Source organism: Carcharodon carcharias, chromosome 2, assembly GCF_017639515.1.
Source record: "Carcharodon carcharias isolate sCarCar2 chromosome 2, sCarCar2.pri, whole genome shotgun sequence".
In the NCBI taxonomy this organism is placed as follows: domain Eukaryota; kingdom Metazoa; phylum Chordata; class Chondrichthyes; order Lamniformes; family Lamnidae; genus Carcharodon; species Carcharodon carcharias.
Window position 1 is genome coordinate 20,904,437 of NC_054468.1, and position 15,805 is coordinate 20,920,241.

Here is a 15,805-nt window from a genome sequence, read left to right on the forward strand (position 1 = left end):
TTTGTACAGTGGGGTTGTGCGTGATTCAACAAAGCGATTGTGAATTATCAGGAGAAACTTGTCTTGCTGGTCATTCTGTTCAAGCCATACATTTGTGAATCTGGTGTCACGAACTTGAGTGTGGGGAGGGTCTCTGAGGGAAAAGAGAAACTCCTGCAAGGGTACACCCACAGTGACGTTAGGGAGGAAGTTTCAGAATTTTGACCCAGCAACAGCGAAATAACAATGAATTCAGTTCCAAGTCAGGATGGTGTGTGGCTTGGAGGGGAACTTGCAGGTAATGGTGTTCCCATGCATCTGTTGTCCTTGCTGTTCTAGGTGGTAGAGGTCTGGGTTTGGAAGGTGCTGTCGAAGGAGCCTTGGTGAGTTGCAGCAGTGCATCTTGCAGATTGTACACTTTGCTGCCACTGTGCACTGGTGATGGGGGGAGTGAATGTGTAAGGTGGTGGATTGTATGACAGTGGGCTGCTTTGTCCAGGATGGTTTTGAGCTTCTTGAGTGTTGTTGGAGCTGCACTCATCCAGGCAAGTGGAGAGTATTCCATCATACTCCTGACTTGTACCTTGTAGATAGTGGACAGGTTTTGGGGAATCAGACGGTGAATTACTTGCCACAGGATTCCTAGCCTCTGAGCTGTTTTTGTAGTCACAGGTTTTATATGGCTAGTCCAGTACAGCTTCTGGTCAATGGATGTTGGTAGTGAGGGATTCAGCAATGGTTATGCCATTGAATGTCAAGTGGAGATGATTAGAGTCTCTCTTGTTGGAGATGGTCATTGCCTGGCACTTGTGTGGCGTGAATGTTACTTGGAATTGTCAGCCTGAATGTTATCCAGTTCTTGCTGTATATGGACATGGACTGCTTCAATATCTGAGGAGCCATGAATGGAGCTGAACATTGTGCAAACATCACTTCTGACCTGAAGAAAAGTCATTGATGAAGCAGCTGAAGATGTTTGGGCCTAGGACACTACCCTGAAGAACTCCTGCAGGGATGCCTGGGGCTGAGATGATTGGCCTCCAATAACCACAACCATCTTTGTACTAGGTATGAATCCAGCCAGGGCAGACTTTTCCCATTGACTCCAGTTTTGCTAGGGCTCCTTGTTGCCACACTCAGTCAATGCTACCTTGATGTCAAGGGCACTCTCACCTCACCTTTTGAGTCCATGTTTGAACCAAGGCTGTAACGAGGTCAGGAGCTGAGTGGCCCTGGCAGAACCCAAACTGAGCGTCATTGAGCAGGTTATTTCTAAGTAAGTGACACTAGATGGCACTATTGACAACACCTTTCATCACTTTACTGATGATCGAGAGAAGACAAATAGGGCAGTAATTAGCTGGGCTGGATTTGTCCTGCTTTTTGTGTACAGGACATACCTGGGCAATTTTTCACATAGCTGGATAGGTGCTAATTGTAGCTGTACTGGAACAGATTGGCTACGGGCGCGGCAAGTTCTGGAGCACAAGTCTTATGTGCTATTGCTGGAATGTTGTCAGGGCCCAAAGTCTCTACAGTGTCAAGTGCCTTCAGCCATTTCTTGATATCACGTGGAGTGAATTGAATTGGCCGACGACTGGCATCTGAGATGCTGAGGACCTGGATCTGCCCTGAGACGCTCTGCTGGGAGCAAAGAGTTAGGCTGAAAAAAATCTAATCAAAATGACCTTTACTCCCGGGTCAGTTGTTTTACTCAAATAAATGTTGGCGGCCCTTCTGAAGGCCTCAGTAGGGCATGTACCAGCTCCTAGTCTACAGAGGAGGAATTTCTCCACTCAGGAGGTAGTGAATCTTTGGAATTTTCTCCCCCCGGAAGATAGTTAATGCTCAGTTTTCAAGTCTGAGACTGATTGATTTTTAGACACTAAGAGAATCAGCGGATATGGGATTAGGAAGAATGCGGTGTTGATGTCAATGATGATCCTCTTGAATAGTGATGCAGGTTTGAGGCGCCATATGACTTACTCCTGCTACTATTTCTAATGTTCTTATGTATTTGGGTTTTATGGCAAATACCTAATGTTTATGGATTGAGTTTGGGCTTTCTGACCCCATATAGCTCAGGGCCTTTGTTTCACAATCCTGTAACACTAACTACTGTCTTAAGAATTACTCTGGATCATCCACAGAGGTTCTGACACTTACCCTGGCCCAGCTATAGACATAACCATCTACATTGATAACAGGAACAACCAGGAAATCCAGTTTATTGAGAAGAGTGGTCATAGCAGGATCAGATCCATAATTTCTAACAGCCTGTGGAAGCATAAGTTTATTACATGGCATGTTTCTTGACTACTATACAAATTTTCGGTAAAAAAAAATTACAGAGGTGAAACAGATGTTCATTACTAACCTCTTTCACGAACCATTGGCAAAATGCTGGAGAAATCCACTCCCTGGCATGGATTCCACAATCCAAGAAGATGGCAGGTTTCATAAAACCTGTTCTCTTGCCAACCTTTAACAAGGGATTGACACACACTATCATTCCATAAAGCTACTTCATCAGTCCAACCGCAAACTCTATTAAGCTTCTGCAAAACATGGGCCTCTTGACACGTATCAGGTGGGGCAGAGAGATCAGAAACTGTTTCAGCATAATTAATTTTTTTTATTATTCATTCATGGGATATGGGCTTTGCTGGTTGTGCCAGCATTTATTGCCCATCCCTAGTTGCCCTTGAAAAGGTGGTGGTGAGCTGCCTTCTTGAACTGCTGCAGTCCATGTGGGGTAGGTACACCCACAGTGCTGTTAGGGAGGGACTTCCGGGATTTTGACCCAGCAACAGTGAAGGAACGGCGATATATTTCCAAGTCAGGATGGTGAGTGACTTGGAGGGGAACTTCCAGGTGGTGGTGTTCCCATCTATCTGCGGCCCTTGTCCTGCTAGATGGTAGTGGTCGAGGGTTTGGAAGGTGCTGCCTAAGGAGCCTTGGTGAATTCCTGCAGTGCATCTTGTAGATGGTACACACTGCTGCTACTGTGTGTCAGTGGTGGAGGGTGTGTATGTTGTGGATGTGGTGCCAGTCAAGTGGGCTGTTTTGTCTAGGATGGTGTCAAGCTTCTTCAATGTTGTGAGAGCTGCACTCATCCAGGCAAGTGGGGAGTATTCCATCACACTCCTGACTTGTGTCTTGTAGATGGTGGACAGGCTTTGGAGAGTCAGGAGGTGAGTTACATGTTGCAGGATTCCTAGCCTCTGATCTGCTTTTGGGTATGGTATAAGTCATCTTACCCGGAGGAGATAGATGCTTCGTCGCTCATAGCTGTGTCCAATTTTAAACCTAGAAACTAGTTTTGGGTTTTCAATAGTGATTTTAGCAATCCAGGATTCAATCTACAATAGAAAAATTGATTGTGAGCACACCCTCAACATCAAAATAACTGCAATTTCTGATAGCATTTATTAATTTTTTTAGTACCTTTTCAAATCCAATCATGAATTTTCAGTATGAAAATACCCACCTCCATATATAATAAGTATTCACCCATAGCTATTCACCAGGAAGATGCTGGTTTAGTTGTAATATTACAGGACTAGTATCCCATAGGCCCAGGCTAATGCCTAGGGGACCCAGGTTCAAATCCCACCATGACAGCTGGTGGGATTTAAGGTCAATTAATAAAATTTGGAATTGAAAGACTCAGTAATACTCACCATGACCAATTGACTGTTGTAAAAACCCATCTGTTTCACTAATGTTCCTTTAGGGAAGAAAATCTGCCATAGAGGTCTACAGCACAGAAAAAGGCCCTTTGGCCCATCGAGTCTGCTTTGGTCAAACAAGTATCTATTATAATCCCATTTTCCAGCACTAGGCCCACAGAATTGTATGCCATGGCATCGCAAGTGCACATCCAAATACTTCTCAAATGTAATGAGGGTTTCTACCTCTAACACCCTTTCAGGTAGTGAATTTCAGATTCCCATCACCCTCTGGGTGAAAAAAATTCTTCCTCTAAGCCTCCTGCCCCTCGCCTTAAACCTATGCCCCCTGGTTACTGATCCCTCCACCAAGGGGAAAAATTCCTTCCTGTCTACCCTATTTGTTCCCTTCATAATTTTGTATACCTCAATCATGTCTCCCCTCAATCTCCCCTACTCCAAGGAAAATAACCCCAATCTATTCAATCTCTCCTTATAACTAAAACTCTCCAGCCCAGGCAACATCCTGGTTAATCTCCTCTGCACTCTCTCTAGTGCAATCACATCCTTCCTATGATGCGGATTCCAGAACTGCACACAATACTTAACTGTGGCCTAACCAGCGTTTTATACAGTTCCAGCATAACCTCCCTGCTCTTATATTCTATGCCTCGGCTAATAAAGGCAAGTATCCCATATGCTTTCCTAACCACCTTATCTACCTGTCCCGCTATCTTAAGGGACCGGTGGACATGCACACCAAGGTCCCTCTGATCCTCAGTACTTCACAGGGTCCAACCCTTTGTTGTGTATTCCTGTGCCTTGTTTGTCCTGCCCAAGTGCATCACTTCATACTTATCCAGATTAAATTCCATTTGCCTCTGATCTGCCCGTCTATATCCTCCTGTAATTTAAGGCTATCCTCCTCACTATTTATCACCCCACCAACTTTCGTGTCATCCGCGAACTTATCCTCCTACATTCAAGTCTAAATCGTTTATATATACCACAAACAGCAAGGGACCCAATACTGATCCCTGTGGAACCCCACTGGACACAGGAATCCAGTCACAAAAACACCCCTTGACCATCACCCTCTGCTTCCTGCCACTCAGTCAATTCTGGATCCAATTTGCCAAATTGCCTTGGATCCCATGGGCTCTTACCTTTCTTATCAGTCTCCCATGCGGGACCTTATCAAAAGCCTTGCTGAAGTCCAAGTAGACAACGTCAAATGCATTGCCCTCATCTACACACCTGGTCACCTCTTTGAAAAATTCAATCAAATTGGTCAGACATGACCTCCCCTTAAAACCATGCTGACTGTCCTTGATTAATCCCTGCCTCTCCAAGTGTAGATTAATTCTGTTCCTCAGAATTGCTTCCAATAGTTTCTCCACCACTGAGGTTAGACTGACTGGCCTGTAGTTCCCTGGTTTATCCCTTCCTCCCTTCTTGAATAACGCTACCACATTGGCTGTCTTCCAGTCCTCTGGCACCTTTCCTATGGCCACAGAGGTATTGAAAATTATTGCCAGTGCTCCTGCTATCTCCTCTCTTGCCTCACTCAACAGCCTGGGATACATTTCATCTGGGCCTAAAGATTTATCTACTTTTAAGCCTGCCAGACCACCTAGAACCTCTTCCCTTTCAATGCTAATTTCTTTAATTATATCACAGTCCTTCTGCCTGATTTTCATACCCACGTCGTCTCTCTCACTTGTGAACACCGACACAAAGTATTCATTTAGAAACCTACCTACGTCTTCCGTCTCCACACACAAATTACCACTATGGTCCTTAATGACCCTACTCTTTCCCTAGTTATCCTCTTACTCTTAATGTACTTGTAAAATAACTTTGGATTTTCCTTTATTTTACCTGCCAATGTTTTGTCATGCCCCCTTTTTGTTCTCGTAATTTCCTTTTTAAGTTCCTCCCCTACACATTCTATACTCCTCTAGGGTTTCTGATGCTTTGAGCCCCCGGTATCTGCCATAAGCTTCCCTTTTTCTCTTTATCCAATCCTGTAAATCCCTCGACATCTAGGGTTCCTTGGATTTGTTGGTCCCACCCTTTCTCTTCACTGGAATATTTACTGGTCACCTCTTTGAAAAATTCAATCAGATTGGTCACACATGACCTCCTCTTAACAAAACCATGCTGACTGTCCTTGATTAATCCCTGCCTCTCCGACTGTAGATTAATTCTGTTCCTCAGAATTGCTTCCAATAGTTTCTCCACCAATAAGGTCCTGTACACTCTCTATTTCCTTCTTGAATGAGTCCCACTGCTCTGACGCAGATTTACCTAAAAGTAGCTGCTCCCAGTCCACCCTGGCCAAATCAGATCTGATCTTATTAAAATCGGCCCTCCCCCTATTTAAAACTTTGATTTCTGGCCCATCCTTGTCCTTTTCCATAACAACCTTGAATCTAATGGAGTTATGATCACTATCTGCAAAATGCTCCCCCACTGATACCTCTACCACTTGTCCGGCTTCATTCCCTAAAACTAAGTCCAGGACCGCCCCCTCTCTTGTAGGACCTGCTACATACTGGCTTAAAAAGCTCTCCTGGATGCATTTTAAGAATTTTGCTCCCTCTAAACCTATTACACTATGACTAACCCAGTTAATGTTGGGGAAGTTGAAATCCCCCACTATTACTACCCTATTACTTTTACACTTCTCCAAAATTTGCCTACATATTTGCTCTTCTATTTCTCTCTGACAGTTTGGGGGCCTATAGCACACTCATACGGTGTTGAATATGTATGGGCCATCCTTACCTGGTCTGGCCTATGTGTGACTCAAGATCCACAACAATATGATTAACTCTAGCCAAGCAAGCCCCTCAGTTCAAGGGCAATTGGGGATGGGCAACAAATTCTGGCCATTGCAGTGATACCCACATCCCATGAAAGAAAAAAGTGCAATTTCATAATTTGATAACGTAGTTGTTAGCAGCTCCTGTTTGGATTGGTAAAAAAAAAATGCTTTAAATGTTGACCTGATTAAGATTGTGCAATGAATTATTAATGATCTGGAATGCACTGACTTAAACGGCGGTAGAATAATAACTTACAGTCAGGAGCTGGATAAATACTTGAAAAGGAAGATTTTGCAGGGAGAAGAGCAGGGAAGTGGGGCTAATTGGATAGCTCTTTCAAAGAGCTGACACAGGCACAATGGGTGAAAAGGTGACCTTTTGTACTGCAGCATTCTATGTTTCTAAGTCTGTCAACCCTTGCAATAGTGGGTGCTAATTAGCTAAATGTAAACAGCATTTTTAGTTTTCTTTCAGCCAGTTGAAAGATAAGGGGAATAGATGTTGGTCTAAGTCTGTGGAGGCAGTGATGCTTGAACCTAGAGGCCTAAGAAAAGGCAAAAAACAAAGACGTTGGGCCTCATAAGCTTATTCGGGATGAGTTGCCATTGGACCTTCACAGGTCTTTCGCTCCATGAGCAAGATCTGCTTCAGGCTAGTGGCCTCATTAACATTGACCCTTGGGTAAGTTCCAGAAGTGGGTTTGGGGAGGGCAATAGAAATAGCTCATCACAGGACTCTGGAGCTGGAGAGGTGGGGGAGGAATCGTTTATTCTTTTGCATTCACGGAATGATTTCTGTTATAACCATTAAAATAACACATTGACACACACACACACGCCCTTCAATGACACTAGACCACTAATAACCAAGGAGCAAGATGTCTATTTTGGGCAGATTTCTAGGACACCTATACAATCCCCATGAATTTAACACTGGGAGCAACCCCTTCATAGCTTGGATGCAGGCCACCTGGCTATCAAATTGGCAAGCACAGTGCACATTTTAAGCCTGAACAAAATGCCAATTTCTAGCCCAAGACTTCCTCTGGTTGTGATGGTATATCAACACTGCATTTGTGTAGATGTTCTATTAGCCAGCAAAATTGTAAACACTTTTCAAAATTTCACTATAATCACTGAGCAAAGAAACCTTCAAAAACACGTTTATGATATCACCATACAGAGTGACCAGAGGAATTCTTAACCCCCCCGAATATCAGATTTTACACCTTCAGAATGATTTTACATTTGGTGAATTTCAGTTCTATTGCATGCCAGAATCATACTTTTACCTCATCCCACCGATGATACTTTTCATAGTCGTAGCCCGTTGAATCCGTCTTGTTTCGGTCAAATTGTTTCTCCATCAGGTTCTGCACATTCTCAATTAATATGCTGTGCAATGTAAGATTAATTTTAATATGATAAATCTGGATTGTAAAGACAAAGGGGCAAGAGCTTTTGCTAGCTGCACAATTCGCCCAAATTTACAGATTACACCCAGCACAAATTGAGTTTCCACCATCTTTTGTGCTGATTGGAAAAATGCTGCATTGCGAGCCAGCCATGGTCGTAAATTAGTCAGCATGAAAAGTTCTTAATAATTGCTCCTGTTTTCAAGCCTTTGAGGAGACGATTAACATTGAGCAGTATTTTCTTTAGACACGGGGCATTAGTGGGTGCATATGAAAATTTTTTAAACATTTTTCTTAATTCACTAAGGAAGTGACTGTTGCAAACCAGCCTAACTACTAAATGGTTCAGTATAGTTTTCAGTTATTTCCAGCTATTTAAAATTGGCTTTCGCACAGGCGTGGACTAGACACGCCTTTTAAATGCTTATTCTTTCGTGATAAATCGATTTTCAGCTGTATTAATTAAACTGCACCAGGTTACTACTCTTAAAAACATCAAGGAATATTTTTAAATGCAAAAATAAAATAAGCAATTCGGTTCTAAAACACTACCCAAATTTCATTGGGTCATGGAAGATTTTATGTTTGGTAATATGTAAATGAGTTTGAGCGAAAATATGAGGAAAATATTTTCATTTAGAAAATTAGGGCAATTTTGAGCGCAATTTGTGACAGGTCACTGATTATACCCAAGGACAGAAACTCAACAACCCCCAGAACCCTAAAATGTTTCTGCTTGGTGTAGGTGAATATTTGACACTAACTCATATTTCAATCCAATCTTGTTCAGTCCAGCCTGAACTTCCGAGGCCCAACCAGCACCGATCCTGAAATCCACACTCCTGTTTGTGGTCACCAGCTCAACCGAATGTGGCTGCCAAAAATCAACCTGTGCGCACAACAATAACACAATTAATGGTTTCATTTCATCAAACTTAATTCAATATCGGCGTGTGAAACAGCAAACGTGAAATCATACCTCCGCAGAGTGGGACACATGCCTTATAAACTGTAGGTGCTGTTCATTTTCCGGCCTCAGACGCAGAACTTTATCCCTTGCAACAAAAGTTATATATCATTTTTAGTGTGTGCAGTAGAAATTCACGCCTCTGTCGCTTTCCCGGCACACTCAAAACAACAACTTACATTTATATAGCGGCTATAACAAATCAGATGACCCAAGGTGCTTCATAGGAATAATCAGAGAAAAATTAACACAGAACCAAAGGAGACATTAAAACTGCTGACCAAACTTTTGATCAAAAAACTCATTTTTAAGGGTATCTTTAGGAGGGAAGAGAGGTAGAGAGGCAAAGAGGTTGGCGGGGGGGGGGGGGAGGGGGGGGGGAGGAGGAGGGGGGAATTTCAGAGCTTAGGGCTGAGACAGCCGAAGGCATGACTACCAATAATAGGACAAAGAGAATGGGGGATGCATATGAGGCAAGAATTGGAAGAGTGCAGAGATATCAGTGGGTTTAGGTTGAAGGAGGTTCCAGGGATAGGAAGGGCTAAGGCTATGGGAGGATTTAAAAATAAAGACAATAATTTTATAAATTCAGGGACATTCCTTACCCAGCGTATTTACCAACTGCAGCTTCAACTGAAATAATTGCAACAAAACCCAGAAATAAAAGTGCTTCCATTGTTTTCCTGGATTGTAAGACACACCCGGTCAGGTCAGACACATTTATACCCTATAATAATAATAATAAAAACAAAAAAACTGCGGATGCTGGAAATCCAAAACAAAAACAGAATTACCTGGAAAAACTCAGCAGGTCCGGCAGCATCGGTGGAGAAGAAAAGAGTTGACGTTTTGAGTCCTCATGAGTTCTGTCGAAGGGTCATGAGGACTCGAAACATTTATACCCTATACAGTAGCCGCAGCGAATATGCAACAAGTGCAGAGTAACATGCCTGAAATATGTCTTCTCATATCTTTGGCAACATTCAATTGCTTTCTGATATGGGTATTTCTGAAATGGAACTTCCCTCTGGTTGATTATCTGAATAGTGACGTTCTCAGCAATGCATGTAGTCAAGAATATCCTGTACCACAACAGCTTAATAGTTATCTCATTTCTTATGAAAAATGTTTTTCAAATGCACCACTAGCCTGGAACTTCTTGCTGTAAGAGATCTTGCACTACCACAGAAAGTTTTGTATAATACTTGTGACAAAAGCATAATAATTTTCATAATATTTTTCTGGTTTATTGTAAAGTAGGTTTATGTGTGTAAGTATAGGTGGTTCTGTCTGTGTGGTTTAATTACATTTGGAGTCAAGTAGATTGCAAGCTTGAAATCATGAAAAGAAGCTTGGTGTAGAAATGTACTTGAAACGCTAATGAGTAAACAGGGATGCTGGCTTAGCATGTAAGGTGTGAGGGGAATTTGCATTTTTAGATAAATTAAAGGATTGTTGGATTTCAAAGGGATGTTAGTCTATTTACAACTAGCCAGATAAACAAGGCTAATGAGTGTGTATTTTTCCCAAATGTTACTGACAATATTGGCAACATGAAAGTTTTTTTTATTACTCTTTATTCATTATTGGGATGTGGGTGTCACTGGCTAGGCCAAGGTTTATTGCCCATCCTTAATTGCCCTTGTTCAGAGGGTATCTTTAAGAGTCAACCACATTGTTGTAGGTCTGGAGTCACAGGTGAGGACAGCAGATTTACTTCCAGACTTGTTTTTTAAATGACAATTGGCAATGGTTTCATGGTCATCATTAGATTTTTAATTCCAGGTATTTATTGAATTCAAATTCCACAAACTGCCATGATGGATTTGATTACAGGTCCCAGGGCATTAGCCTGGGTTTCTAGATTACCAGTCCAGTGACAATACCACAAAACCACCACCTCCCACCAAGAGGAAGAAACAGTTTCAAAGACATATGGAACAATAGAATTTAAATACTAAAAAGAAAGAAACATATATAAAGGAGAATAAAAGGCTATGTGAGGAGAGGGCCACGTAAGATCTAACAGGAGCGTGTGATACAGCCTTCAGGAAGCCTCCAGCCATTTGTGCATTAAGCTGCTATGTAAAGTAACTGAAGTTGGGGAAGCCATTTGGAATTCCACTGTCAAGCGGGCATTGTGTTAACTTGCTGGTTTTATTTCAAGTCTAAGATCTATTTTGGACTGTTGCCTTAAAGGGGGTGTGCAACTGGGAGTCAGGTCAATTAGAAATGTTAGGATTTTTTATAGTGGTAAGTAATTGTAGACTTATGTATGTGCTTGAAATCTTTTATTTTGTTAATAACTATTTTTATTTAATTTTGAAAACCTCTAAAGGTCTTGGTAGACTCATTACCTCCAAATTCAGTGCACACATCTTCTCATGGTAGATACAAATTGCAAAACCGTTGTGAAAGTGAGACCATGTTTCCCTTGTGGATTTGGTCCAAATTGCACATCATCTGCCACATCATAACAGAATATTAATTTGCTGCCAGTTAGTGACAAACAGCAGGGCACAGTGTGTGTGGACATATATCCAGAACTTGGAGGCAACTCATTTCATTTTTTGCAGCAATTGTTTAACTCCTCAGTCTGGTACTGAATCAAACCTAGGGGAAAGAGGAATACTCTGTCTACATCACCTTCACACCTCTTTTCCTTTGTTCAAGTTAGCATGAATTGTGGCTCTTTTCTCTGATTTTCTCTCTTCAGTCTTAGCAGCACATACAATTGCAACATCTCTATAGCTTTGATTTCCATTAGGACCAATCAGTTTGTGTAATATTGCTTAGTGTAATCTCCTCATTCAGTCAACAAGTGTTGGTAATGCTCCTGTTATCCATAGTTCTCAAACCCCCCGAGTAGTCGGTAATCCTAATGGGATCTCTCAAACTCTCTGCTCTGTAATGCCAGTTGGTACCATTCTTGACATTGACACAGAAAGTTGACATGCCACTATCAGGGATTTATAATGTTGGTGCACTGTGTTAAGCGTTACGGAGTCACTGCATTGCTGCAAGAGTCTTTATTAAGATAAGATGTGAAATTGAGCATCTGACTACTTTCCAGAATGATAATGATTCTTATGATACAATGCATGACCTTCATGTCCTGCTCAGTTAACTGCTCAGGAAAAAAACTTTACAGCAGCTTAGTCTAACCAACAACTGAAGCAAAAATTAGGTGAGGTGATAGTGATTGACTTTGACATTGAGGCTGTTTTTGACTGAGGGTGGCATTAAGGAACCCCAATAAAATTAAGTCAGTGGGAATCATGGAAAAAAGCTCTCCACTAGTTGGAGTCATAATTACCACAAACGAAGATGCTTGTGGTTGTTGGATGCCAACCATCTCAATCTCAGGACATCACTGCAGGAGATCTTCAGGGCAGTGCCCTAGGCCCAACCATTTTCAGCTGCTTCATCAATGATGTTCCATCCATTGTAAGGTCAGAAGTCGGGATGTTTCATAATAATTGCACAATGCACAGCATCATTCACAACTCCTAAGAAAATGAAGCAGTCCCTGCCTGCATGTGGCAAGACATGGACAGCATTCAGGCTTGGGCTGATAAGTGCATGTAACATTTGTGTCACATGAATGCCAGATAAATGATCATCTCCAACAAGAGAGAATCTAACCATTGCCCCATGCACATTCAACAGTAATGTTATTGCTGAATCTCTCCGTATCAACATCCTGGGTTATCATTGACCAGTAACTTAATTGGACCAGTCATATCAATATAGTGGCTACAAGAGAAGGTCAGAGGCTAGGAATTCTATGGTGAGTAATTCATCTCCTGAATTTCCAAAGCTTGTCAAACGTCAACAAGTCACAAATCGAGAGTATGATAGAATATTCTCCAGTCGCCTATATGAGTGCAGCTTCAATAACACTCAAAAAGCTCATCACAAGCAAGGACGAAGCAGCCCAATTGATTGTCATTCCACATATTGTTGTAATATTATAATGATATAATACCTTGTGCTTATTTACTGTACAAGAATCAAGGCACCAATCGCTCAAAAGGGATTGTGTAAACACATTGTGGATTCATTTATTAAGACTAACACATGAGAACAGTTATACACAGGGTGGGATTTTTCAGCCCCTCCACTGCCGGGATCAATGGACTTTTGGTTGGGCCACCGCATCAACTGCGGTGGTGTGGCCGGAAAATCCTGGCCATAGGTATAAAGTTTGAAGACATCAGAGCTGTGTGTGTGTACTCTGCTTGTAGCAAAAGCGAAACTAAGGCTGAATCACATGACATGTTTTTCTTCTAGTGATTTAATGCTGATATTCCTTAACAGCATATTACAACCTTATCCTTTATTTTTAAAGGTACTTTCCCTCCTTCAAAGAAGTAGATCTGTTGAAAATATATTCATGTTTAGTTACCATTACATAAATGCATAGAACTCATGAATCTATGAGTCTCTAAAGTGTAAAGGTAATCTGCTAGTTCGCCTAGATCTTGTGATGGTAACATTGTCTGGCGGTGTCTTTAATTGTTCACAGTGACCTGTGGGATTGTCATTCTTGGATCTTGCTTTGGTTGCATTTGTGATCTTGCTCTAGGTGCAATAGGATTGAACAGTGGTTGAGGAGCTGGAATGGATCTGATTTGTCCATGATTATGTCTCACCACTGTGCCTTTGTGTATAATGACTTCATGGAACCTTGGTTCTGAACAAATCCTTTTTACCTTGACTGGTTGTCATGTATCTTCTGTGGGGTCCCAGATGTGAACTTATTGTCTCAACTCTAAATTTGGCAATTCTGTACCTGCATTCCTATCATGCACATTGGTCATCTTTGCTTGCAGTTTTAAAAGCTGCTCTCTAGTTTCTGGGAGAGTAGAATACATAAGAATTGATATGCACTGGTCTGCCGAACATGAGCTCTACCAATGATGGAATAATTGCACTTAAAGGTATCGCTCTCAGATGTAACATTGCAATGTTGCTTGGTCTGCTTACGTTTGAGAATTAAGGATTTCACCTTGTGAAACATTCATTCAGCTAGGCCGTTAGATCTAGGATATTGAGGAGGAGAAGTTGTGTGATCGATATTTCATTTTTCATACATAGCCTGAAATGGCTAACCAATAAATTGCGGACCATTATCCGTAATGGTCTCTCTAGGCATTCCAAATAAGCTGAAAATAGCACTTAGAGTGTGTGTGACAGTTGTGCTTGACATTTTGTGCAATTGTCAAATAATGGAGTATTTGGTGAAGTAGTTGATGATGATGAAGTCAATGTCATGTACATGAAAGAGGTTGGATGCAATTTTGGACCAAGGATGGTAGGAACTTCATGTGGAATCAGTGGTGCTTTGTGCTGGCTTGGCAGATGGTCTTGACTTGCCTCGCACCATTTGACGATGACAATTAGTCATTGTTCATAACGGCCAATAAAGCGTCTCCCCTGTGGGTGTTCTCGTCTAATCTATGCCCATGTGTGAGTGATGAAGTTGTTGAAGCATATCAAGTTGCAAAGATTCCGGTATGATGACCTGCTTGCCTTTAAAAATGAGTCTCCAGAAGATGCAGTGTTCATCCCGATAAGGCCAAAATGGTTGCACTTGTTCATGGACATACTGAATTGAATCAGGCCATCCTTTCATGATGGTTTTCCACAGTTTCTGTAGTGTGGAATCTTTCACTATTTCTTTTTGTAGCTGGTGGTATTTGCATTGCACAAAATGTACCAGAACAATTTGGAGAACATCTTCAAGTTCGATGTCAAGAAGTGAACTTGTAGATCCAAGAATATATCTTCTGTTTTCACTGGGTTAGGCAATCTGCTAAGTGTATCTGATGTGACCATCAAGTTACCTGGCTTGTGACGAGTCCCACAGCCGTAACCTTGAATCTTTATTGAGAGATGTTGCAATCTTGGCGGTGCACTGGTCAATGGTTTTCACCAAATCATCTCCAGAGATTTGTGGCCAGTCTCTACCAGAAATATTTTGCTGAGCAGATAGGTATGAAAGCATGTGATTCCAAATACTAAAACCAATGTTTCCCCCTTGATGGTCGAGTAGTTGGATTGAGTTATGGACAGAAATTTTGATGCAAGTTATGGACAGAAATTTTGATGCAAATGCAATCAGTTTGCCTTTTTGTAGTAGGCTCCCAGACCTTTCTGTGAGGCATCTATCTCCAAGGTAATTGTCTCCCTAGGATCGCAAAATTGCAATGTTGATGCTTCTGATAACGGCTGTTTCAGTGCTTCGAAGAGGGTTTGGTGGTCTTCATGCCATAGGAAAAGCACATCCTTTCTCAACAATTCTCTTAGCAATGTTATGACCCATGCAGTTGGTAAAGCTGAGCTATTTAAAAATTCCAGAGGGAAACTTTAAACAACTGTCATAACCTATAATTTTAAGTGTTATATTTGAGATGTGACCCTAAATTCAGGAATCAGACCATCAGTTCTTGAGGCTTCAAATTAAACTAAATGAAACATTTTATTAATTTACGCGGATTAAAATGTATTTATACATGGCTTCAAATTACTACAATCATAAGTTTTAACAAATTCACAGACTAATCGCCATTAAGGCAACAACAACCCATAGACTTAACCAGACACCAGGCAATGCATTTTCACCTTATGAATTCAAAATGAGGTTCTTTTCACTTTGGTTCCTGTGGAGCCAGTTGGAGGCTTGCAGCTGCCTTTTGATCTTATATTGCCTCTACTCTGCACACACAACACTGCTGAAGTCATACCTACCACCCCCATTGAATTTAAATTCTCATTGTATCACCAACCTCAAAAATAAACCTCTCTAGCAATAAAACCCCTTTCATATTGCCAATTTTATTAGTAATATAAATATAAGGCTTAGTATCTGCCAGATGGGTGTCTGTTTTCACCCCACTTCTTAAATGCTCTATTCAAAAAATGCAAATGCACACTATCT

The 15,805-nt window shown here is 41.5% G+C and overlaps 1 protein-coding gene across 5 annotated transcripts in view; it reads right to left on the reverse strand.

Annotated features, from left to right (window-relative positions):
- LOC121270523 (carboxypeptidase B-like) overlaps window positions 1–9,810 on the reverse strand; it is a 34,677-nt gene extending 24,867 nt beyond the window's left edge. For 2 of the 5 annotated variants that reach the window (XM_041175915.1, XM_041175908.1), the window contains exons 1-7: window positions 9,468–9,735; window positions 8,875–8,950; window positions 8,660–8,784; window positions 7,773–7,875; window positions 3,240–3,341; window positions 2,357–2,461; window positions 2,146–2,256 (exon numbers count right to left, since the gene is read on the reverse strand). In XM_041175915.1, coding sequence (XP_041031849.1) covers window positions 2,146–2,256; window positions 2,357–2,461; window positions 3,240–3,341; window positions 7,773–7,875; window positions 8,660–8,784; window positions 8,875–8,950; window positions 9,468–9,538 — 693 coding nt within the window. In that variant the 5' untranslated portion in view covers window positions 9,539–9,735. Of the gene's footprint in view, window positions 1–2,145; window positions 2,257–2,356; window positions 2,462–3,239; window positions 3,342–7,772; window positions 7,876–8,659; window positions 8,785–8,874; window positions 8,951–9,467 lie in introns of all 5 variants that reach the window. The other 3 variants (XM_041175900.1, XM_041175893.1, XM_041175905.1) reach the window with 3 other exon arrangements.
- Between the last annotated feature and the right edge of the window lie 5,995 nt (window positions 9,811–15,805).